Source organism: Ceratotherium simum, chromosome 2, assembly GCF_057802395.1.
Source record: "Ceratotherium simum simum isolate JZ-2026a chromosome 2, ASM5780239v1, whole genome shotgun sequence".
Taxonomy (NCBI): Eukaryota; Metazoa; Chordata; class Mammalia; order Perissodactyla; family Rhinocerotidae; genus Ceratotherium; species Ceratotherium simum.
In genome coordinates this window covers 77,423,757-77,449,522 of record NC_141901.1, presented here as the reverse complement: position 1 = coordinate 77,449,522, position 25,766 = coordinate 77,423,757, and the positions used below count along the sequence as shown (strand labels likewise).

Here is a 25,766-nt window from a genome sequence, read left to right as displayed (position 1 = left end):
GTTATTTTTAAAAATAAGCCTAAACTTTACAATTTTAAGGAAATCATAAATTAAATTTTAAGGAAAAAAATGTTATTTATTTTTAATATTTATTTTTTCTTTTGTGGAAGTGTTATCTGAAAGTACCACAACTAGTTGTAATGTTAAATAAATCAAAAACACTAAGTTACACTTGGGATTTAAGCAACTTGTTCAATTCAATAGTATCAAATGAAAAGAAGACAAGGGATTTTTTTTTTTTTTTTTTGGTGAGGAAGATTAGCCCTGAGCTAACATCTGTTGCCAATCCTCCTCTTTTTGCTGAGGAAGACTGGCCCTGGGCTAACATTCATGTCCATCTTCCTCTACTTTATACGTGGGATGCCTGCCACAGTATGGCTTGATAAGCAGCGGGTAGGTCCGCGCCCGGGGTCCAAACCTGCGAACCCCCGGGCCGCCAAAGCAGAGCATGTGAATTTAACCACTACACCACTGGGCCGGCCCCAACACATGAGATTTTTATTGATTCTTGAGACAAGAAAAAAAAAAAAGAGAAATTCCTCTTAAACTATCTGAAGCAAGCAGCTGTAAAGGAACTCATTCTACCTTCCTGACACTCCCAACGCCAACTCCTTCCCATTTTCCACTGTGGCCTCTGGAACACATGTCTGATTATAAACAAGGTCTCCTGCACCCTGAATCTCTTCAGTCTCTACTTCTGCCTGAAAGGAAACCCAATCCCTCACCCAAGAAACAGCTTCCCTTACAGCCCTCAGGAGTAAAAACTCCTCATTCTCACAGACTCTGTATAATTGCCCTGTTTCTTAGGCAAATCTCCTCTCCCTACTTTAAAGCTCAGAACTAAGGGCAATATAACCATCCCTCCATCTATCTATCTGTCCAATAAATTTGTACCTAATGCCTGCTATGTGGTAGATACAGGCTACAGAACAGTGAATCCTCACAGGGGTTAAAATCTAGTGAGACAAATATGAAACAAATAATCACATGAGAAATAATTGCTAATTATGAGAGAAAAGAAGAGGAAGGTACACAAAATAATGAGTAGGATTTAGTCAGGCCAAGAGTGGGGGAAAGAGCATTTTAAGATGCGAAAAGGAAGGGAGGAAGGATCTCGTTTTCAAGGAAACCAGGTGCAACTGGGCATAGCGGGTGAGGACAGCGGTATGAGAAGGACAGGAAGAGGTGGGCAGGGCCTTGAGGCCATGCACATGAGGGCCAGGACTTTGAATTTTATTCTAAATGCAGTCAGAAACCATCGCTAGAGTTTTAAAACTTCATTCCTTATCACAGTCATCTACTCATCTGCTCACATCTAACCAGGATGCTTGTTCTTCAGCTCTACCCCAATTCCTTCCACATCCTAGAGAGCTTCCACATCCAAGGCTCCTCAGTTACTCAACACCCTGGACTCCAGTGACCTCCATCTCCATCTCAAGCAGGCTTCTCTTCACTTTTTCCTTGTCCAAAACCACTCCACCTCTGAAAATCAAATTCTAATATTTCATTCTCAGACCATGACCTCTCACCAATCCTACTCTCCCGCTCCCTACACCTCTCATGCCTGTCCTCCAACCTTTAACATTTACTATCTGACTAGGAAAAAGCTGAAAGTAATAGAATCTTATTAGAATAGGTGGAAAGTTATTACTATTTCCTCCATCCCTACCAAGGCATGTAGGCTTCTCTACACCTTTCTCCATGCTCACACCAACATATGTGAACTTATATACACAAATAGAGAGATGCTTGTTTTGATTACAAAAAGTGAATCATAACGAATACATAATTCTGTGATTTTTCTTCACCTAAAAATAAAAATCATGAACAATCTTAAGCCAGCAGATAGAGACTGAACTCATTCTTTAAACCGCTGCACCTGATTCAAGGTACGGATGCTGCCTGCGTTCCCCTCCAAAGGGGACTTGACTTGTTTGCTGCAACAAACTTGCTGACGCCAGAAAACCTTGAAGCGGGTTCTCCAGTGGAATGAAGTGTTTCCAGTCTTTGTAGTTGACAAAGTTACTTGTGACTGGAAAAGTCTGGGAGCAGAACAGTTTCTCATAGCAAGTACTTCAGCAGAGGGTAACAGGTCCAGGCCCAGGAGAACTGAAGCCACCACATCTTTCACCACTTGGTCTGCTACTGCCCAAGAAATGTGCAAGGCTGCTGGCAGGTACTGAGGGAACCACAACCATGGGGAGGCAAGGAAAATTAACACTCGCGTATGGGGCTTGGAAAGAAAGATGGCCAGAAGAACAGAAACAGGAGATGCCTACTGAAGCAGAACCAATAGAAGAAACAGAAGAGAATTTTAATGAAAATAGAATGGAATTAGAGCTCTAAAAACAAAAATATCCCACAAAATCCAACAGTTTCAGGAACTAAAAAAATATGATTTCTTAATTAGAAACTCAATATCTGACAGAAAAAGAGAATGACTGCCCTTGAGAACCACATCAGTGGTCAGAAAAGTCAGGTGGAAGAAATACCTCACAAGAAACCCTGTGACGCCCTGAGGTGTCACAGGGCAAGTTGCATGGAGGTCAGATCTGGGTGACAAAATGAGGAGGAAAGGAACATGTAGAGAAGAATCACATAAACAATGGAAGAAAACTTTTAGAACTTAAGGAAGTCATGAGGCTCTGAATATCAAGGATAAAAGGAAAATCCTGCCAGCCTGTTAGCACTGTGGGGACAAAGGCTTTCTGGGAGGGTGGGAAGCTGGAAGCAGACACTGCTCAGGCACACCAAGGCCCTGACTCTGGGCCTCCCCGACGCTGCGTGCGGTTCACACACCAGAAGAGCCTAATGTCTGTGCTTAGTGCTCACATGGAAACAGTAAGCACAGGTTGTTCAAGTTCTTCTAGGATCTGGCACACTTCTTTTGTTGTCCTATGTCTCTAGCGTCTGAGTGCCGACCTTAGGGACTTTGTGACAGTCTTTCCCTTCCACAGTCTATCTAAAACACTGCAGGTACCAATTTTTAAATGCCATATACACAAACTACATTGATAAAAATTAAAAATATAAAATAAAAAAGAGAAAGTACTCACAGATGAGGTAAGTGCATGATTGTTTAAAAAAACCAATACTTTATGAAATGTAGCTGAAAGTAGTATGGTTAGAATCAAGAGGAGAGGCTCCAGATGCCTGCCGCTCACTAGCTGTGTGACCTTGGGCTTGCTGTGTTTTGGTTTCCTGAAAAGTGAATGCAATTACTAGCACCTATCTCATCAAGCGTACAGATTACATGAGTTAACACGTGTACCATCCTCAGAACTTGGTCTGGCGTGTAGCAAGTACTCAATAAACAACAGCAGTGTTGCTGCTGGGCTGCTGCCGCCACTGCTTGCAACAGGAAAGCAGCACAGTACACACAACTTTAATTATGGAGTCAGAAGGCTTGAGTTCAAATGCTGACTGCAGTGCAGCGTGGGTGGTATAGAGGTGAGCGTGGCTGCCTTCCAAATGCTGACTACCACAGCCACGGTAGTTAATCCCTCTAAGCTTACATGTTTTCACATCTAAAACAAGATGAATACCTACCTCTTTCAACTTCCATCCATTTATCTGTCCACAAACATCAATTGAGTACCTACTATGTACCAGGTAATGTGTAGGGGCTGAGATAGAAATATGAGTAAGACACAGTTCTGTCCTAAAGGAGCTCACAGTCTAGTGAGCAATACCAGGAACCTCTGTTTCATTTCGTGAGTATTTCTTATGGCTCCCTTTGCCTTAGGAGATGAAGAAAGAATCACAAGGGTCAAGCATGTGTTTTAGTACCACAGGTATCATGATTTACCAAAAAAAAAAAAGGTAACACTAACATTGTTAGGCAAAAAATGTGGCCAGTTTCTGACATTACAATATTTTGCTATTTTAAGAAAAATACTATGAAGCAGATGGGTCATTAGAAAGTAAGCCCTTACAGATGATATGGCAGTCTTAGGAGTGAGGGAATCAGAGAAATGCAGGTCTCCATTTTTGATTGGAGAAGAGGATAAAACATCTTGCGGAGACTGAGTTTTGTTCATAAGCTGCACTGTGTAGTACACAACTTGCCTCTCGAATGGTCTTTTGAGACCTGATTGTTCCTTTGAATGAACAGCTCTCAAGCCACCATCTGCGAGGAGTCACTATTACTTGACCCCTTGTCAACCACATCCATCCCCTTCCAGGGTATCCTGCCTTGGCACATAGCATAGGGTGGGAGATTATGGGGAACAAGTTCGTGGTATCTCCTCTATATCATCCCAATAATAAAGACCTTATCCTAAAGCTTCTTGGTATTAGGAGTGCTTATTTTGATCATCCCATGTGAGTTGGCCATGGAAGGGGTGGGACCAGTTGTTCCCCTTAATCTTTTAGTTAACTCAGGGGTTTTAGAACATCTACACTAATAATATCAGATAATCGCTAACATAAAATGAACAAAACAGACTACGAATTCATAGGAAAGTCTGAATACCTATCCTTCATAAAGAAACAGTGCATGCCAATATATTTTCATGTGTGACCATCAGTTGGCATTTAATAGCTACAACTTAAAATTCTATATTTAAAACCTCACAGAAATTATAATTGCATCTTAGCATACACTTGAAGCAATATTAAGTACATTGAGACATTTGGTATCTTTAGAAAGTATGTAATTATACCATTATTAAAAATTAATATCCAGAATATTTGCCTTTATTATATCTATACAGCACCACAATGTAAAATAATTATATACATTATTTAAAATCATGTATTTGGCTGATAATTGGCCTAGATTTATTACAAATTCACTTGAATGGTGGCTACAGACAGTCACAAAGAATGATTCTGGCTTCTTTTGTATATCTGTGTGTGAAAAATATTCTAAAAACCAAAATAATTTAAACAGGAATTAAACCAGAGCTAAGTGAAAATTATCCAGCAAAAAGGAATACTAACATCTCTCTTGTTTTAAAGTTTCAATTGGACAATAAATTATGTTTCAAAAATCTTTATATAAAAATTCTAATACTACCACCCATAAATCATAAAGTATAACAACAGATAGTATATTTATTTTTTACCTAATCACTTTTTAGACTCACAGTAAAAACCTATTGCTTATAGAAAATAAGTTCAATAATTTATCCAAACATTGTTACATAAGAAGTTTTAAGAAACTGTAAATAATTCTTAATACTCTCATTTTGATTCTCCGACTTTTCAAGACTATGTTGTATTTCTTTCAAACATACTTCCTGATGTTGTGCTTTCTAAATAAAAAAAAGAAATAAAGATAATCAGTAATGACATTCACATCAAAGGACAGAGTCATAATATAAAATTTATATATACAGTAATTGAATACATGATTTTTAATTTTTTAAAAGAATCCTAACATCTGATGTGTTCATTATTAACTTATCGTAGAGCTCACTTGTCTTTAAAATCTGGAATAACTAAAGCACATCCATGGTTATCTAGTGATCTATCTAGTGACATATACATGTGATATAGTTTGTTGTAATGCATTTACTTAGCCCCAAATTATTACATATTTAACATGGTTAACTTAATAAGTGGGTCTTATTTTAAACTGTCATAATATCCATTAGTTAACATGACTTGTGTGTGTGTGTGTGTGTGTGTGTGTGTGTGTGAGGAAGATTGGCCCTGAGCTAACATCTGTTGCCAATCTTCCTCTTTTTGCTTGAGGAAGATTGTCTCTGAGCTAATATCCATGCCAATTTTCCTCCACTTGTTTGTATATGGGACACCGCCACAGTATGGCTTGACGAGTGGTATGTAGGTGTGCACCCAGGATCTGAACCAGTGAACCCTGGGTTGCCAAAGCAGAGCACACAAACTTAACCACTACACCACTGGGCCAGCCCCAAACATGACATATTTTAATACTAGTTTTTGCCATTTTCTCTGCCTAAAAATTCATATTTCATACCATAAAAATTTCTTTGCTGTCTTAAAAATGGACAGAATTCTAGTTTTGATAATATGAACATTTTACTTTTAGAATTCTTTAAAAAATAAAAAGAACTCAATATAATAGGTGTTCTTCATTTGAGGAAAAAAATTAAATACCTAATATATTTTTTAAATATTCAGTTGCATACAAATTCTCAAGTAGATCTGTTCACCGAAAATCATACTTTAAAGACAGGCTGCAAATACCATCTAGCTGCCAACTAAAATGTAGCCACCTTGAGAAGAGAGATCTTTTATTTCCTTCCTATCAGGTGTTCAGTGATACCTGATATGTTCTGAAACTGAGTGATGTCCCTCAGGGGAAGTGGGGTGGTATGAAGCAATGCGCTAGGCTGGGCTACACAAAGTCACAAAATGAATCTAGTGAATCTTTGTGGAACGTCAATTTTACTCAAAAATTTGGAGGGAAAATATTAATATAAACACACATATTGTAGAGTAGAATGTAAAATGTACATGGATTTTAGGATAATACATAAGACTCCAAAGACATTTCAGGCTTCAGGAAGGTTGGCCTGGGTTAAGCTGCTGGGTCACCGTTGGGTCTGTGCATCCACTCTGGTCCCCACTGGGGCACTTGGGCAGAAAATCTAAAGAGGCCTGCTCCTGCAGGTAGGGCACATGGAAGACACTGGGATACACTCAACTATGAGACAGGATCTCAGGGTGCTGACAATTCAACTGGGCTAAGGAACATATACAAAATAAATACCGAACTACTCACTGAACTGTCCCCTAAAAGGGACAGAACATGTCTAAATCTATGCTTAGAATTCTAGATTTTTACTATTGTAAAAATGATCAGGTTTAATAAAACATCAAATCTTAAACCTATTTATTTTGGTAGCTTTGGCCAAGTACTGAGAACATTATGACATAATCTACCTCATCTTAGTACACTTATTTTTTCAGAGGCTTAATTACACAAAGAACATTACACATATTTCACAATATCAGCAACTGTGATGGTGAGTAAAAAAAAAAAAGTTTAGAAATAAAGGGAAGGCCTGTGCTAAATTAAAAGTGAGAAATGTTTAGTTTTGATTAAATTTCCATGGAACTTTTGATGGTGATAAAATTAAACTAACATTGCATGCCAAAAATCATTTAACTTTTGAACCTGGTTTTCAACTTTTAAGACACTTGGGAATGAAAAAAATAGTTTTCATGGAGTCTCCAGCTCCTGGAAAGAATAAAGTACCATTATTTTCTATGTCATTGTTAAGTAGACAGTTTTAAGTAATTTAGTCATGACTAGTGCTAGCTTTCATAGTATCTTATGCCAATTGACGATTTCATGAATCCTTAGGAAAAACATTAGAAGACTAATTAAACACAGCCAATTTGGTTTTCTCATTTCATGGCTGAATGGACCAAAGCATCCATCTCATATACGATATGACAATACCGAATATTTACATAACACCAACTTATAACTTTCTAAAATATAATATTCATTATTCCAGACAGATATCAAAAATCTAACTCATAATAATAGTTTAAATGGTATTTATCTTAAAAAATGAAAAGTTCATACCAGAAAGAAAATAAGTAGATTATATCTGTAATTTTCATTAAGCAGCTGCCATGAAAAAGTAATATGCAGGGAAAGGGTCTGATGAGACTTTGGGGGAAATGTAACAGAAGCAATCAAGGACACAGGATAATTCTTTGGCATAATCCTGACATTTTTATTTTTTATGATTTATATTGTTATTTTTAATATTATCAGTAAAGCAATAGCCCTGATTCCCCTCACTTTGTACTTTGTTTAACTAAACTACACGGTAAGAATGTTAAATGCTAACTTATTTTCTATGAAAACACATTAAGCCATACTAATACTTACACTGTTCATTTTGCAAACAAGTTGATTTTGTTCTTCATTTTTCTTTCTAAGCTCAGTTTCCAGATCTAATATTTTAATTTGTAAAGCCCTCTCTCTAGATGACATTTTCTCTATTTCTTCAGAAACCTGTAATTTTCATTAAAAGAGTAAAATAACTAAATGTGCTTTCTTTAAAGTATGATTTAAAGCCTTGACATAGTTATACTGGACCTCTTTTTTCCAAATATATATTAATTGGATGATAGACAATTTAATTAGAAAATGTTTAAAGATGTTCCATCTTCAGGAAGCACATATAGTATAAGTATGTATATTTCTCTTTGAAGTATAAGTATCTGCAAAATTAGCTTGAGATGGAAGAGGTGTACTCACTTGCACTGCTCTGTGACCTAGGCAGGTGTGTTCCCCAATACTATATTTTTATAACCTACTCAGACCAACCGCCATGTTTTACAGTACTTATATTCACCATGGTATCTAAAGCGGTGGTGGAAAATAGAAAGTTCTCATTCAATGCTGATTATAGACTTGGATGGATAGAAATGGGGGCAGGGCAGGTGATATATACACTTCACATACACACACACACACACAAAAGATGGGTTTTTCATTCATTCACTTCCAAAGTGGTCTGAATTTGAGTTTTCATATTTCTCTGATTGCTTATTTTAGCAGAAAGTCTAGCTCAGCTATGTTCATCCAAGGATTCAGATATGTGGCAGCCTATTTGCAAGAATGTTGGTTTGGAGCCACAAGAATGAGAGTGGAGGCAGGGACTAGTTCAGGAGCAAGAAGCTAGTGGGAAAGATTGTCTTCTAACTTCTTTGGACTCAGTTCTAAGTTATTATAAAGTGATTTACAGAGATATCTTGTGCACAAATTCCAAGGGCGATTGTCAGTGAGAGAGGCTAACAGGATCTGAAACTGTGGGGAAAGAGCCCTTAGGACAAATATCCGTGCCCTTGTCAATACCCCTCAGTGTGGACAATGGTGACAGTGCAGTGACGGCACTCCTCATGTGGCAGGAACTAGAGAAAGCCCCATATTCCACTGCAGCAGGAGAGAAAGGAGAGGGCAGACACGTCTCTGGGGACCCTGAACACTTTTGAGAGGAAATCTGAGAGCACCTAGCATTTTCAAAGTCCACTTAATAAAGTCACTCTTATTTTCCTCTCAAAAGTTTGTGGGGCTGAGAAATCTGGATTACATTTCTACCACTGGCAGTACATTTTACTACCTAGCTTTTATTCAATGACGTGTGTTTCAAAGTCAATTTAAACTGGTTTCCCAGAGTTAAAAAAATCAAAATATATAATATGGCACATGATGTAAGAGGCACATTTCAAGGATATCAGATTTTATCTGACTCTTATGGAATTGCCATTAACAGGCTTGGGAAAGACCATGGGTCAAAGAGAGTTTAGAGGTAAAGATTCACAACTGGGTGTTGGACCTGTTAAGTTTGAGATGTCTATGTTAAGTGCAGATGTCAAGTAAGTAGCAGAATATACGAGTCTACATTTCAGGGGAGAGAGAAGTCTGGGGTGGAGATACCCACCTAAGAGTCATCAGGGGAGAGACGATCTCTTTTTAGCATCATCAATCCTGTGATAAAACTCATCATCCCCATTTTCCAATTAAGAAACAAGTTTAGAGAAGTAATTTGTCCTGGGTCAGGGTATAATATGTCAGAGCCACAATTCAAATCCAGTTCCTGCTGGACTCCAAAGCCCACCTCATGTCCTTTCAAGATTACATTTTCAATCATTTGATAAATTTACCTCTTCTTTGAGATCTTCCTGAATCATCTCCCCTCATCCCCAGGTTGAACTAACCATGCCCTCTGGTGTACTCTGTACCCTCCCTCTATTGTAGTACCGACGTGCTGGATGACATCTGTCCACATGTTATCTCCCTACAGAACTGTGAGTGTCCTGAGAGCTGAGGCCAGGTCTTACTCATCTTTGCATCTCAAGCACTAGCAAAGTGCCTACAAATGGTGAGATATTTATTAAATGGTAACCAAATGGATTTAACTGGAACTCAATTCTTGCATATATTTACTCATGCAACAATATTTGCCAAAAGAAAAGGGAGTTGAGCTTTACAGCTCACCAGATCCTACTCAAAATTAAAATGTTCAAAAACTTGCACATTTGCTTTGGTTTTATTTAAAAAAAAAAGAAGGAGGACTCCTTTAAAGTGTTTTCCATCTCTGCCCTTCACCCTGCCACATCATCATTTATCTAGTGAAGTAACTCTGGACCAGTAATATACCTGTTTAGCTCCAAAAGGGAAAAGTAGGTAAAAAACAAAAATGTAATTGCTCCCTTCACCCTGTCATCACGATAAAAACAATAACTGTAGGTTTGGCAAGATGAGATATTGTCTGTTTAAAAAGATGACTCTTTGGTAAACTAATTAAAAAGTTTCTAAATAAAGGCCATCTGTACCTTTTGTCTTCCTTCTTCTAAAGCAGCTTCCAGCTGTCTGGCCAGTGCTGTATATTCTGCAGATTTCTCTTTAAACTTAAGATTGCTGTGCTTAAGACATTCTTCTTGGTTTGCCAGCTTCTTTTCAAGTTCTTTATTTTCCACATCCATCTGTTCTAATTTTCTTTTTACAGAAAACATATATTTTAAAATTATAGTGTGTAGAGAAAAATGTAACACCAATTTTAAGTCAGTTTAATACTTACTGTTTAAGATTTTCACACTTCAACTGAATAAGAAAATTTTCCTCTTCCAAAGAAAGCTTTCTCAGAAGATTGTGATTTCCATCAACCTGATAGAGGGAAAAAAAAGTTTTCTTGATTATTTTCTTTATAATCAACTTCCAAAGAAATCCATATATTTTATTGTTAGAAAAATCATAAAAAACAAGAAGGTATAAATATTGTTATTATTACTCATATACAAAGAGACATCAAGAAATATTACATTGTTAAAACACAAGTTCTTAAATTCCTGGTTAAGTTTAAAAAAACTGTTGCCTTATGGAAAATCATCTACTAAAAATTTTTCTGAAAGATGGCAATTAAAACATCCTGAAGGGGCCGGCCCAGTGGCGCAAGTGGTTAAGTGCGCACGTTCTGTTGCAGCGGCTCGGGGTTCACCGGTTCAGATCCCGGGCAGGTACCGACTCACAGCTTGTCAAGCCAAGCTGTGGCGGCATCCCATATAAAGTAGAGGAAGATGGGCATGGATGTTAGCCTAGGGCCAGTCTTCCTCAGCAAAAAAAGAGGAGGATTGGCAGATGTTAGCTCAGGGCCGATCTTCCTCACACACACACAAAAATTCGGAATAATGTTTTATTGAAAAAGGACATTTATTTTATTAAGTAAATGTGAAGATTTTAAACAATATTAATCTCCTATTGTTAGATACTTAGGGTTTCTCTTATAGTTTTCTGTTTCACCTAAAGCTAGTGATTGATAATTGAATATCTGTGAAGTTGTAACTGTAAGTAAAAACTGTATTTGTGAGAAGCAAAATAAAATAAACAAGTAAATCAACCAAAAACACATTCGTCCATGCCAAGACAGAATATTCTTCCCATTGCTTCAAATGCTATACTTAAATTGTTTAAGAAGCCTTGAAAACAAAGCAATTCTTTCTCATAAATTCAATCAGTAATTTAGGTCATCAATGTAATTTGACATTTTCCTAGAAAAATCTCTTCTCAGGAATTTAAATTCAGTAAAGTTTCGTTTGCATGTTTTTAAAAACAGGGTGCATTTCAAAGTTAAAATCCAGATTATGTTTTGAAAGATAGACAAGGAATTGGTCCTAAAATTGTTTTGCGAATAAAGAAAAAGACTTGCTACCATTCTTGGACAGGCTTCTTTAGGAAAAAAAATTACTTAAAAAAATATTTATTAAGTGCTTACTATGTGCTAGGCATTGAATCAGGAAATGGCTATGTGGTGACTAACAGGGCACCCATGATCTCTGTTCTGATGGAGTAAGAAAGTGTATGTTGAAAAAGTTAATCTTTTTTCCAAATAAACTTGATGCACAAGTCTAGTTAAAATAAATTCTAATTTTTGTAAGGTAAATTACAATAATTTACCTTATCCTGACATCACAAAATAATATGTAAAGATAGCATTACTCCTTCTATCATGCTATTACCCTGTCCTCAAATGACTAAATATAGATTTGTATGAATAAGCTAAATCAGCAATTTTAGTTACCAATTTTTCACTATAAAATATTAAAAGAATAGCTTGCAAAATATTATAGTATCTGCATGAAATTGATATCTTATCAACTGATTTAGATGGGAGTAGAAAAATCAAGCCCTAACATAAGTGCTCTCAACTGGTGAAATCATTCCTAAGCGTTTCTTTATGATGTCTAGCAAAAACGAGAACAGCAGCTGGACACCTGGCCCTGAAGCTCCCTAACGGTGTGCGCCTGGTCTGCACATCTCCCCTGGCATTGCTGCAGACTCTCCTGACACTCGTGAAGCCTCCGCTCCGCCGCCGTCAAGGAATCGCGGACGCGCTCTAACTCCTTCAGATGAGACTGCATCTGGCCTCTCATCTGAGTTGTAGCATTAAAGAAACAAGTGCAAGATCACACATTCAGCATTAACGTTTGTACTATCTAAATACTAGATATGCTTATAATATAATAAGTAATTTAGGTATAATGGTTTTAAACAAAAAGATTCAACCAAATAAATATGAATAAACACTAAATTAGACTCTGCTAAATAAGAACATATAACTCAAAAGTGGGTTGAACTGGGGCTGGCCCAGTGGCATAGTCGTTAAGTTCATGCGCTTCGCTTTGGTGGCCTGGGGTTCGCAGGTTCGGATCCCGGGTGCGCACCGATGCACCACTTGTCAAGCCACGCTGTGGCGGCGTCCCATATAAAGTAGAGGAAGATGGGCAGGGATATTAGCCCAGGGCCGATCGTCCTCAGCAAAAAAGAGGAGGATTGGCAACAGACGTTAGCTCAGGGCTAATCTTCCTCACACACACATACACAAAAAATTGGTTGAACTTCAATTAGTTTTCAAAAAGTTCGTTGAGCAAATGAATATAGTAGTATTAGCTTGCAGGGAGAATGTTTAACCTACTTAGGAAAGCAAACTTTTTGAATCCTGTCTTTTATATTCAAGCACAGATATTACTAATAAAGCTGGTATGGTAGTTTTCTACTGTCCAGCCATCAGTCTAAAGTAATTGTCACTTTTTGTCAATCAATCTTGTAACTCAGATATTGCAATTACAGCAGCCTTGCTGCACTCATCTTAGACAAAATCGGTGGGGTTTACTGTATATTATTTCAAGATAGCTAATATCATCAGTCCCTCAGTAGATGTAATTTGATCATTAATGTCACTATGAACAAATCTCTCTAATTTTATCTCTATTGATCTTTTTGGTTGCTGCAGTTTCTCAGTGAGGCACTTTTGTGGAGATGTGACAAGAAACCACACTAAGAAATGCTTGTACTGTTAATTAAGAAAAAATAACCAGACAAATGGCATTTAGGATGTTCATGTGAAGGAAAAATGAGAGCTAGACTCTTTCCCTGAGACAGGGAACACCAAGAGCTAATGTGCAACATCCGGTATTCTTGATCCCAAAAGATAAAACTAGAACAAAGCATCCCTCCAAGTCCCCAAACATCTAAGAGCCCATGAGAAAACCAGGAGACTTAAAACAGTGGAAAAAGAAAAGGAAGAATTTCATTTTAAAAAATGACCTCTCTAGTTTAATACCAGTAAGAAAATATTGTGACCTCAAAGTATCTGAAAAACACAGGCTCTTGCCCCATCTGCCTTTTGAACAGGTTTTTTAATAGGCTTTTATTTACAGTGCTGCCTAGCAAAAGAGGAGACATTTGCACTGGTTAGTCTCATGAGAAAGAGATCAAGAGGCATGACATGATTTCTTCTCTGGTCTGCTAAAATAGGTGAAAAGTAATTCTAAGAAAGCAGGAAGTTGCATGTTTGATGGCTCTCTTTATCTCTGTTTAACCAGCAGAATGCCTGCTCTGGCTGACCCTTTCTTCATGTTGGTGCCTCACGCAGACTTCTCAATCCCAAGATGCAAGGACACCCCAGAGACAGTCACCTTATTACACTCAGTTGGAACTGTCCAGTAACATCCCATGACCTCTCCAGCCAGGAGTCAGCGTCCTACGACTTTCACTGCTTCCTTACCAAAACAACATGAAAAACCCAAAAAGGGATGCGGTTTCATTTAAAAACTTAAAAATATTCACAAAAACATCATAACTTGGCCTTCCCCTCATTCTGTTGCAATAGGGTGAAAAAAGAAAATGACACTGGGTTTTTTTTTATGATGTTATTTTTCTTCCAAAAAAGCATTTAGCAGAGAATATTTACTTTGGTTTTTTAGACACAAAAGATTTAATACCAGAAAAAAAAGGTGTGGTTAAAAAGGAGACGTATTCAAGTTTGAATACTTCTGGTTCATGAAACTCAGTGATGACCATTTTTTCAAGCTATTTGAGTCTGCTCTTGTAACAGAAAAATTAAACGTTTATGCTATTTTCCAAATATTAAGAAAAAAGTAAAAAACATTCACACAAACAACATTTCAAGCCTGGAAGAAACATTATTTCCTCAGAAAACAAACTCCTACAGAGACTGAGAACAGATAATTCCTAGGTCTAAATTAGAGAAAATGACTAAAATGAAAGGATCTGTGTAATATTCATAAAAGTACAAAACATATAAATAAAATGTTATTTTACTATTTAAAATGTCAAACTTACCTTCTCTAATTTTTTATTTTTGTTTTCTGTTACTAGGTTATTTTCATGTAGTAAATTTTCACATTTGTTTTTCACCATTTCAGCTGCTTCTTGCAACTTTTGTATCTGAAAACAAAATATATTATTAGAGTAACATGTATTATTTTATTATTAGGACCATAACAGGAAATAAAAAGCTAAAAATTTGCATTTTAAATTTTAAACAAATAATTATTTCTTTATCAATACCTTCCGTATGTTTATCTAATGTTATTCCTTCTTTAAATATGGGAATCACTCAATGCTCTACTCTATTCCACAATCCTTTTATGATTTACCTGTCTTTTCCCACCAATATTTCTAGACTCTTCACTTGAGCTCTGAATATTAGAGATCTTCATTTGCAGGTCAATGTCACTTTAAGGAAATCAGCCTCCTGGGGCCGGCCCCGTGGCTTAGCGGTTAAGTATGCGTGCTCCGCTACTGGCTGCCCAGGTTCGGATCCGGGGCGCGCACCGACACACCGCTTGTCTGGCCATGCTGAGGCGGTGTCCCACATACAGCAACGAGAAGGATGTGCAACTATGACATACAACTATCTACTGGGGCTTTGGGGAGAAAAAGGGAAAAAAAGGAGGAGGCTTGGCAATAGATGTTAGTTCAGGGCCGGTCTTCCTCAGCAAAAAGAGGAAGATTGGCATGGATGTTAGCTCAGAGCTGATCTTCCTCACAAAAAAAAAAAAAAAAAAAAAGAATCAGCCTCCCATACCAAACTAGCTCCTATACCAATTATTTTATCTTCCAAATCAAAATCAGCTCAAAAAATATCTGACAGAACACTTTATACAAGGCCCAGAGCCTAGACTATGGTAACTCATCCATAGAATTACTGCTAAGGGATTAAACCCGAACAACCAGCTGGAACACCAGATGACATTCTCAGGAACATGTCCTACAGTCCACCAGAGCCTCCATTCTTATCTCCTGGATGACTGCAATATTCTAATTGGATGTCTCAACTCCATTTTCCCATCTAAACCATCCAGGTGCAGCCCCTTCCTACTTACCTACACTATGCCCTCCTTAAGCTTTTACCTTTGGTTCATTACTCTTTAATTCAAACACTCCCAATAAAATCAAGCTGTTTATTGACTAGTTTGTTACTCTTCATTCAAGGACCTGCATAAGTCTCATCCTTCTCATGAAGCTATTCTTGAACACTGTATTTCCAAAATATAAGCTTTTCCATAAATTAACATTGAACACACGCTCTATTCCATACATACTGTCATATGTTCTTTTCCAGGTCTTTCAGGTGAGTAAATCTGAATTATACTTTATTGATTGGGAAAGAGTGGGTATTGGGCTTTAATGAGCCAGAAAGGAGTCATTATTCTAAATCAATACCATTAAATATACAAGATGACAACTATAACCAAGATTAACAAGATTATACATAAGGTTTACATTACACCTATGTAATTAATTTTAGATCTACTTTTAGGAATATCCAATACATACACAGGAAATGTTTGAATCAAGAATCAGCAGAATCATCTATTTATAAAAGTATTTGGAACATTAAGAAATATTTGGGACATATCATAGTCTATCACAAAATAACAGCTCTACTTTTCTTCACTTCTGTTGATTTAGATTGTAAACATATGCAGTGTTCTAAATTGTCTATCAAATTTAACAACCATTAAAATAAATGCAATGGTCACCTGAGTTTTATACACTTCAATAAGGGCTTTCTGTTGTTTTTCTACTTCTTGCAATTCTAAGAGTTCATTTTCAACAGAAACAATCTCGTCCTTCAAAGCAGCAAGTGTAGTCTAGCAGAGAATATATAAATAGATTTTATAAATCATTAGAACTCATTTGTACTCCCATGCTACAAGATTATGAAAACATAACTCATTCATCAACGAAATCAATAAAATAATTATTTTTGATTGATACAATGACTAATCTAAAAAAGGAATTTCAAAAAGTAATACTTATGAACAACATTAATAAGACTTATTCAAGACATATATTTTTAAAATTTACTGACAAAAAAAGACTTGGAAAATAGGAAGACCATGTTCCTGGATGGGAAGACTCAATACTATTGACAGATCAGTGTTTTTACAAATCAATAAAACTTTAATGCAATTTCAACCAAAATATAACAGTTGAGGGGAGGGGGGATATGACGAAATTAATTTAAAATTCATATGGAAAAATAAATAGGAAAGATTAATAAAAATTTGAAAGGAATACTAAGTGGAGAATCTCAGTTCTTATTAGATATTAAAATGTATAAAGAACTCAAATTATTAAGATACTAACATAAGAATATAGAGGCCGATGGAACAGAAAAAGAAAAATACACTAAAATTATATTTAGTGTATAACAAGGCTGGATTTTTAAATCAATGGGGAGAATATGGATCAGTAAATAATGGTAATAAGACAACAGTTTAACTATGAGGAAAAAAATAGATTAATTATTTGCCTCTACCCAACATTATTTTTTATATTTCTTCATATATTTTTATATATCATATATCTTATATATTATTTATATAAAATATAAATATATTTGTCAACATATTTTATATTTAACAAATATAAGAAATAAAGCTTTAAAAATTTTCACAGAAGATCCAGGTACAATTTTATTTGATTTTAGGATAGCAAAAACCCTATTAGACATAAAATCAAAAGAAGATATCAAGAACTGTTTTGGGTCTGAGATTTTACCCTCCAAGTTTACGAGTTAGTCTAGCACAGTTTCATGGATGCTAGCCGAAGACATGAGACTCGTGGGTCAGAGACACAGGCCTTCATTACTCACTGCAATAGCAGTAGCCAGATATCCACATTTGTGTTAGTTTTCTAAGCCCCAGTTCAGATAGGGCAACACAGAGGAGGCCAGATGGTACCTGTACCTGTAGTCGAATGCATTACTGAGGAGCAACCCTGAGTTTAGGGAACCCAAATCTCTTAAAACAGGCAGTAAGTATGCCTACTCTTTGATAGAAAGAAGCATTGCTACCTTCCATGGATGTTCATTATACAAACACCCTTGAAAAGACAGTCTGGTTCACAGGCAGCCAGTGCCTCTGCTTGCAAGCTGTGCAAAAATGTGAGAGACTCCCAACAGATGCCATAAAAGAAAAAAATATATATATACGCACACATATACATATATATACATATGGGTATATATCTCCAAAATTTCATAGCACCCTCAAAAAATCTGAGGCAATCAAAATGTGAAAAATTAACAAATTATCACAAATATAATATATAGAAAGTTCTTACATATTAAGAAAAAAGACACATAAAGGATAATGAGTAGGTAATTCAAAAAGGCAGAAATGTAAATAATCAATGAATACATAAAAAAATATGTTTACTAGTTATTTAAAAAATGCTCCAGGCACTGGATATTCTTCCAGTAATGAGCAAAAGAGCAAAGATCCCTTCCTTCCTGGAGCTTAAATACTTCATGTATAGACAGACAAAAATAAGGGGTAGATAGAAAAAAAACAAGAATAAGAAATAAAATATATCATACACAAAAGCAGGCTAGGAACAAGTTGCAGATGGGCCAGGGAGGCCTCCTTTCTCCTCCTGAGAAAGGAACTTTTGAGTAAACAGCAAAAGGAAGCCTGGCTCTTTGAGAGAAGAGGATTCCTGCAGAGAAAGGCAATGGTGGGAAAGGCCAGGCCAGTTAGCCGGGACACAGCAAGAAGGCCAATGTGGCAGGAAGGGAGAAAACAAAGGGGAGAGTGCAAGAAGGTGAGGTCAGAGAGGGAAAGGAAAGCCAGATGGTATAATGCCTTGTAGATGTTTACTCTATTAATCAAGATATCATTGGAGGGTTTGAGCAGAGCAGTGACATGTCCAATTTGCATTTTTATAGGAACTACTCTAGTGCTACACTGAATGCTGACTGCAGGGACAAGGGCAGAAGCAAAGAGAAGAGTTAAAAAGTCACTGTAATGACGAGAGATGATGGTAGCTTGAACCAGGGTAATTTAATGGCAGTGGTCCTGGAGAGAAGTGGTCAACTTCTGGATATATTTGAAGTAGATTGGCTGTCAGATTGGAAGAGGCTGTTAAGGGAGAGGAGTCAAGGATGACACCAAGTAATAGAAAGCATGATTGCCATTAACTGAGATGAGGAAAACTGTAGGATGAACTATTTGGGGACATACATGAAGGAGCTCTATTTTGGACATGATAACTTTGAGACACCTATTACACATCCAAGTGGAGATTTCAGGTAGGCAGTAAAATATATGTCTGGAATTCAGGGGCAAGGTCTAGGCTAGAGACAGAAATTTGAGAGCCCTCAGGATATAGATGGTATTTAAAGCCCAACATTAGATGAGATCACCTATCAAATTTGGAAACATTTGTTTTAAAATTGCCTAGTACTGGAAAAAGTATAGGGACCCATTTATGAGAGGTAATTTGGAAATATATAACAGCAACATTAAGAATGGGCCTCCGTTATGACCATGGAATTCCACTTCTAGAAATTTATCCTAAGAAAAGATATGTAAGAAGACTCAAAGAAACTATCCACATTTTTATTTATAATAGCAAAAACTGGAAGTAATCCAAAATCCCAAAAATTATATATATGCTAAAATAGTAACTTTAGTTATCTCTCCCAGTTGTGAGGTTACAGGTGATTTTTTATTTTTCCTTTTGTGCTTTTCTGTTTTTCCAACTTTCTATAATGAACAAATAGAACTTGATAACCCTCCAAATAAACTTTTGTTGTTTTTAATAGAGGAGGTCACTGGGCCTTGGAAACAATATCAGCTAGCTATTGTTTCATTTGAAACTTTAAAATCTAAAATTATTCTAAAGTAATTAAAAGTAGCAAAATACAACATCTAGGCAATTTTACATTGTAAATAACATATGTTAAACATATCTAGATTTTTTTCCTTAAACAAAATCCAGAGAATAATGCATTAAAAATACATGTTTCTGAATTATTAATAGAAGATGATAAGATGTAAACTTTAACTCAATAATTTTTATATCTATGTAATTTAAAATTAATTCCATTATCATGTGATTAAAAACTGGATTTACAATTAATGAAATATCCTTCTAATCCTTTCTGTTTGAAGGATACCAAGGAAATTCAGAAAATAAACATAATGAATAAAATTGCTTCCTCTTCCCGGATAAAACATTTTAAGCATTCATTTAATAAATATTCATTGAGAGTGAAGTATATGTCACACCTTCCCTGGGCATCCTGTGCATACAAAGATGGGAGTTTATAAGAGATTCACCCTAATTGAGAAGACTTTGGGGACAAGTAGCATTTGAGCTGAACTTTAAAGAAAAAGTAAGATTTAGATACTGAGAAAATAGCATTCCAAACCATAAGAATAGTAAAATTACAGGAATAGATACAGGAAAACATGAACAAATTGCAGGAAATAATGAGTACTCATATCCGGCTAGAGCTCAGGATAACTAGAAGAATACATTCCCTAGTCTCCCTTGCAGCTATGTGGGGCCATATGCCTAAGTAAGTACAAGAATCAAGTGGTATGGAACTTGCAGGAAGTTTCCCTAAAGGAGAGGAGATGGGAAAAAAAAAGGGAGATAATCCATCTTTTTTTCCCCTCCATCTTGTTGCTTGAAACTTGACTATAATGGCTCATGAATGGCTCATGATCCACTTGGATTATAAAGAATGAGGGTCACAACCTAGGAATGGCAGAATAGAGAGGTAAAAAGAGGCTAAGTTCTCTCATGCCTATTAGCTTTGAACTGCCAACTCTGGCCATCTTTTACATACACAGATTCTTTTCTGTCTTCTATTTGCTGTCCTCCAAAAATAGTATTATGGAACTGAAAATGGTGCCATGGTCATTAGTCAAGTCTCATCTGGTGAGAACTCAAATATCTTTTTTCTCAGAAAGTATAAAAGCTTCTTCCCCATCTTTTCTCTGGTACACATACAAACCAATCACTCCTTGGGTTTGATTAAGTTGGAAAATTCTTTCTGGTTATGAAGCAGCCAAGAACATACTTTCTGGTTTCAAACAGACCAGGCCTGAGGTTATATCCTATCGTAACCATGACACCTAGAAATACATGCATTAAAGTTAATGTAATTTTGGATGATTCACTTAACTGCTAAAATTAAAGAGTAAATAAATTTTTTTTATGTTGAGATAAAGAGACAGTTATTCAACTTCATAAATCTTATTTACTACTGCTGAAAATAATTTTAACATGTATCTGTATATACATCTACAAACATTTAAAAATCTATATACAAATATGTGTGTATAGATGTGCATACACAGACATGTAGATATAGATATAGTATCATGTTATAATGATACTCTAATACTCTGAGAAACAAAGGACAAAATGATACAAGCAAACTATTCAAAACAAGCAAACTATTCAAAACATGCTGTTATTTGAAGCTACTTCTACTAAGTAGACTAGGCTGTCATTATACAATCATGCACACACACGCAAACACACAGTACCTTTAATTTTGTATTCTCAAGATTCAGAGTTTCATTTTCATATTCAATTGACTGAAGTTTTCTAAGAATTTCTTCACATGAATTTTTTCCATGGTCTTCCATTTTCTTCAGATCTTCCAAAAGATTAATGATTTGCCTTTTTAAAATAAATGATATGTTTTATAAAATTCATAAAAATTTTCATTCAAATAATACATTTTAAGTGTGTTTCTGAAATTATTTTGGTAGGTTGCATTGTTTCAAAAGTTAACAGAACTCATAGAACAAGGGAAATAAGAAGCAGTAATCGATACGGTTACTATTGAGTAACCTTGATTAGAAATAATTACTCATTGATGATGCCAATGAAAAATTACACAACCTTCTCTTTGCTATTCAATAAAACATCTAAACTATCATCCACAGGTATGTCTGTCCACCTGTCTCTCGTGCACACACATATACACACTTTCAGGAACAAGGTTAAATAAAAGGATCAAGTGAGGCAATAACTAATCTTCAGAAGCAAATTATATACATTAGTTTTCAATAATAAAACTGAAGAGAATATACAGAAAATAAAACATTTAAAAGCAAATATTTAGGCTTCATTCTTGTTGGCTTATCAATAATAAATTTCAAAGCATAAAATATATGTATTTTTACTCACTTGTTTTCTTTCTTATGCATTGAAGGCACGTTAAGGAACAATAGTTTTTAAGATTTTGAAACTACTTATGATTTTATTATAAACTACGTTATATATTCTTACTTACACATTCTTGTTCAGTAGAGAAATATCATTTCTATTTTAAGACAAAGTTAGTGTTAACATTTACTGCAAATAGATGACACACGCTCTACATGCCAAATACTAAACTACAAGTTCAAAATTTCAGAATGTCAGCACTTTTAATGGGTAATCATTTCATTGTATTTTTAGAGTAAGAAAAGCTTAGAGAAATTATAAATATCAAAAATATCAAATAATATAGACAACATTTTTACCACATGTAATCCAGAAGAACCAAACTACAAACCAAAGAGGAAAGAAATGAAAACACTTCTTATTAAACAATAAAAAGATTCTAAATGTTTTTCTTACTTTTTCATTGTTTCGATCTGAACTTCCAATTCAGTTTTTTCTATTACAATTTTCTCATAATGACTTTTCCAGGCATTGGAAGCTGAGACTGTTTCAGACAACTTGGCTTCCTGAAAAAAACATCAAGTACTCATCTTATAATTTAGTAACACTTCGTTTTTTTTCAGGGCCCTAAACACAAATACATTGTAAACAAGGAAACACTCATCCTATAAAGTATAGAACTTTAATTACAGAAAACTTCAGTGTACAGTTCTGAATATAGGAAAGTTTTAAAGTAAACTTTAATAATACATTTATATTATTATTATTTTATAGGCACATAGTGGCAGTTCCAACTTAAGGTTTTAAGGATGTTGATGTAACTATTTTCAAACAATTTTTCATAGTTAATGAAGATAATTCCATTTCTATTTACTCAACTTTCCATTTTGCATTCTCTACATAGAAGATGCTAGCAACCACAGAAGCATCAGAGGAGAAAGAAGCCCTCTATGGTATATGTAGAAACTACCTGCAAGTCCACAATTCCATAGCATTTAATAATGCAGCCTTATTTAGCTTTGTTTTAATGATGCCAACCTGTTTTGTAGAGGTCACCCCTGTTGGCCTTCAAACACTCTTACTGTCAGCAAAGAGATGAAACTGGTAATGGTGGCTTATCCACTTTGAACGTGAGCTCCAAGAGGTAGAGACTTTTGTTTGGTTTGTTCATTGCTAGGGCCTTGAATAATGCTTGGCATACAGGAGACACTCAACAAATAACTGTCAAATGAATCTACTCTTTACAAATCTACCTAGTGAGCTGTGGCCATTATGCCCCCAATCTACACAAAAACAAACTCACTGGAATGGCAACAGTGCCAATAATCACTAACCAGAAGACCCAGAAGTACTAAGGACAATAGTTAACATTCATTGGGTGCTTCCTTCTTTCCTTCCATCACTCAGACATTCACTGAACAAGTATTTATTGAGCATTACTATGTGTAACACATTTTTTGTTTACATATTTTTCACAGTAATATTTCTGATATATTGAAGACTAGTATTCTGTTTTCATATTTTATGTAAAATGGATTTTGATATACACTATGAAGTATAAGTTGGGCAATTATAATATAAATTAAGATATTTAGAAATTTTACCAATATCTCAATAAGAATGGAAAAAAATAAATTTTACCTATAAAATAAATGCTATGAAGAAAATTTGAGACACTGATATGATTCATTGTTGTGGGACTACTTCAAAACAAGTGGTCAAGGAAGGCCATTTGGAAGAGATATCAATTAAAAAGATATCTGAATGATTAAAAAAAGGAACCAGTGACTGTGAACTGACAAGACCACTACAGTCAGAGGCAATAGCAAACAAAACAATGAAACAAACTCCATGTATTAGAGGAACAGAAAGGAGGCCAATATGGTAAAAGTGTAGTATGGCCAGGCACTGTGCTTTGACATATATTTTCTCTTTTACTCCTCCCTACGATTATATGAGATAGGCAGTATTATTATCACCTATTTTATAGATAAGGAAACTGACACTTAGAGAGGTGAAGTACCTTACCCAAAGGGACAAGGTAAACAAGCAGAGGAGCCTTCCTATACCATGTTCTGAGGCATGGGTGACATGATGCTATTTAAATAGGAAAATCCCAAGAATGGGGACTCAATTAGTTTTTACCACTCAAGAATATTTTCAGGCATTCAAATAGGTCTACAACCTTCTAGATTTTGAACTTTGTCTTCGATTCTTTTATCTAGTTAAGTTTTTCTGAATGTAGGTTAAATACTAGAGCCTTAACATGTTAACATGAGCTTATAGAATATTAAGTTGTTTTGTTTACACAAGTGTTTATGCAAGTCTGTTTTCATTTATAAAAGCCTCTAATAATTCTATAAGCTTTAACACTGGTTCTTAAGAGGTGGGATACCAGTGAGACATGAAAAAGAGTAAATATTGTATTAACTGGTAATTGAATAAATGTAATAATTTGTCAACAACAACAAAGCACTAAGTCCATTTTTCAACTTTGTACTACACCCAAAGATAACTTTCACATGGTGTGTTTACGTCAGCGTATGGTTTTTAATGCATTACAGAGTTTAATGAAGTGAATTACTGAAAAAAGGCATATGGCCTAATAACATAAATCAGCATTTCCCAAACTGGTGCTGCTCAGAACCAGTTCCAAGAGTTGCTTTGTGGTAAAAGAAGAGTTCTGTGGTTAAATAAGTGGTGGGAAACTCTGAGTTCAATACCCTTCATTACACTGCTCTACTGAAGGCCTCCTCAGGGCCTCTAACATGCTAACATGCACTGTAAATTTCCAAGGGGGAACATGTATAAAGTGTCACCCTTAGTTGGCCATAGAAGTTTTGGGACACACTTAACATATCCTTTAAGTAAAGTTCCCAAGGAAATGCCGATATAATTCAACATGCAAATTTGACATTTTATGTAATCTTTCAAAGTAAAGACTAATACAAAAAAGTAAGAGTAAAGTTTTTCTAGCATTAATAGTATTAAGAGAAGAACAAAACTATTATATTAAGCATCATGACATTAACTACATAAACTAAGTATACAAAATAGTTATTTAAGAAAGAATGTATACACTTACCTGATCTCTAATTTGGGAAGTAAGGTTTTCAACGTCTCCAGTAAAATGTTCAAGCCTTTGTTTGTAAATTTTAGATGCCTTTTTTAGAGCTATTGCTTTTTGTTTACTTGAATCTTTCATTGCTACAGTCTCATGCTTATGCTTTTTCAATTGCAAGTTCCATTCAGCTATCTTGGTTTCTAAGCTCTAAAAAAATATTAGCAGCAATTAAATTATTTTAGAACTCCAATGTTTATGTAAACACTATAAAAATACGTAAATAATCTTCCACATAGGCTTTATCAAAAGGATTAATCATAAGATTACTATAAAGCAAAACAGTGAAGAAAGATAATTTCACCATTGTTTATTTGTAACCAGTTATAGAATGCAAATTTAAAATATATAAGCCTATATAAAACTAATGCTACTTGTATTATAGATCCTAATGTTGGTGATTACGGTAAAAACACTAACTTCCTTAAAACTTTTGTGATTAACTAGGACTTATAAAAATTTCACATCTAGACTATTACATAGTATTAGTTATTGCAAATCAAAAAACCATAACTGAGTCAGAGACAATTCAAACAATAGCTATACAAAGCTCAAAGGAGTCGGCAGCGCCTCAAAAACATTAGAACTCTTTAGTTCGAATGATAAAGGCTTAAAGGAGATATGATAAAACTATAGATCATGAAGGGTATAGATGAGATAAACATACTTACTTACCAAATTTTAATTTACTGGAATTAAGAGACATGCCTTTACACTTGAAAGAGTTACATCAAGGACAATAAAAAGACAGCTTTACCCAATGAGTAGTAAGTTTGTGGAAATTCCTATTCTAAGACCAAACATGTTTAGATAAATGAATGACTACCTGATCCATAAGAGTTAGGAGGGGTAGAAAGATGTTTGAGGGCATGTTTCTATCCACTGAGTTTCATGGTGTTAATCGGC

At 35.4% G+C, this 25,766-nt stretch overlaps 1 protein-coding gene across 10 annotated transcripts in view; it reads right to left on the bottom strand.

Annotated features, from left to right (window-relative positions):
- Nucleotides 1–227: 227 nt before the first annotated feature.
- The window catches only part of ODF2L (outer dense fiber of sperm tails 2 like), a 40,851-nt gene continuing 15,312 nt past the window's right edge, over nucleotides 228–25,766 (bottom strand). For 8 of the 10 annotated variants that reach the window (XM_087448165.1, XM_087448139.1, XM_087448147.1 and 5 more), the window contains 9 exons: nucleotides 24,825–25,010; nucleotides 22,196–22,305; nucleotides 21,112–21,247; nucleotides 16,303–16,413; nucleotides 14,597–14,701; nucleotides 10,536–10,621; nucleotides 10,291–10,453; nucleotides 7,838–7,963; nucleotides 228–5,258 (listed from right to left, as the gene is read on the bottom strand). In XM_087448165.1, the coding sequence (XP_087304291.1) occupies nucleotides 5,130–5,258; nucleotides 7,838–7,963; nucleotides 10,291–10,453; nucleotides 10,536–10,621; nucleotides 14,597–14,701; nucleotides 16,303–16,413; nucleotides 21,112–21,247; nucleotides 22,196–22,305; nucleotides 24,825–25,010 (1,152 nt within the window). In that variant the 3' untranslated portion in view covers nucleotides 228–5,129. Of the gene's footprint in view, nucleotides 5,259–7,837; nucleotides 7,964–10,290; nucleotides 10,454–10,535; nucleotides 10,622–12,225; nucleotides 12,385–14,596; nucleotides 14,702–16,302; nucleotides 16,414–21,111; nucleotides 21,248–22,195; nucleotides 22,306–24,824; nucleotides 25,011–25,766 lie in introns of all 10 variants that reach the window. The other 2 variants (XM_087448182.1, XM_087448153.1) reach the window with 2 other exon arrangements.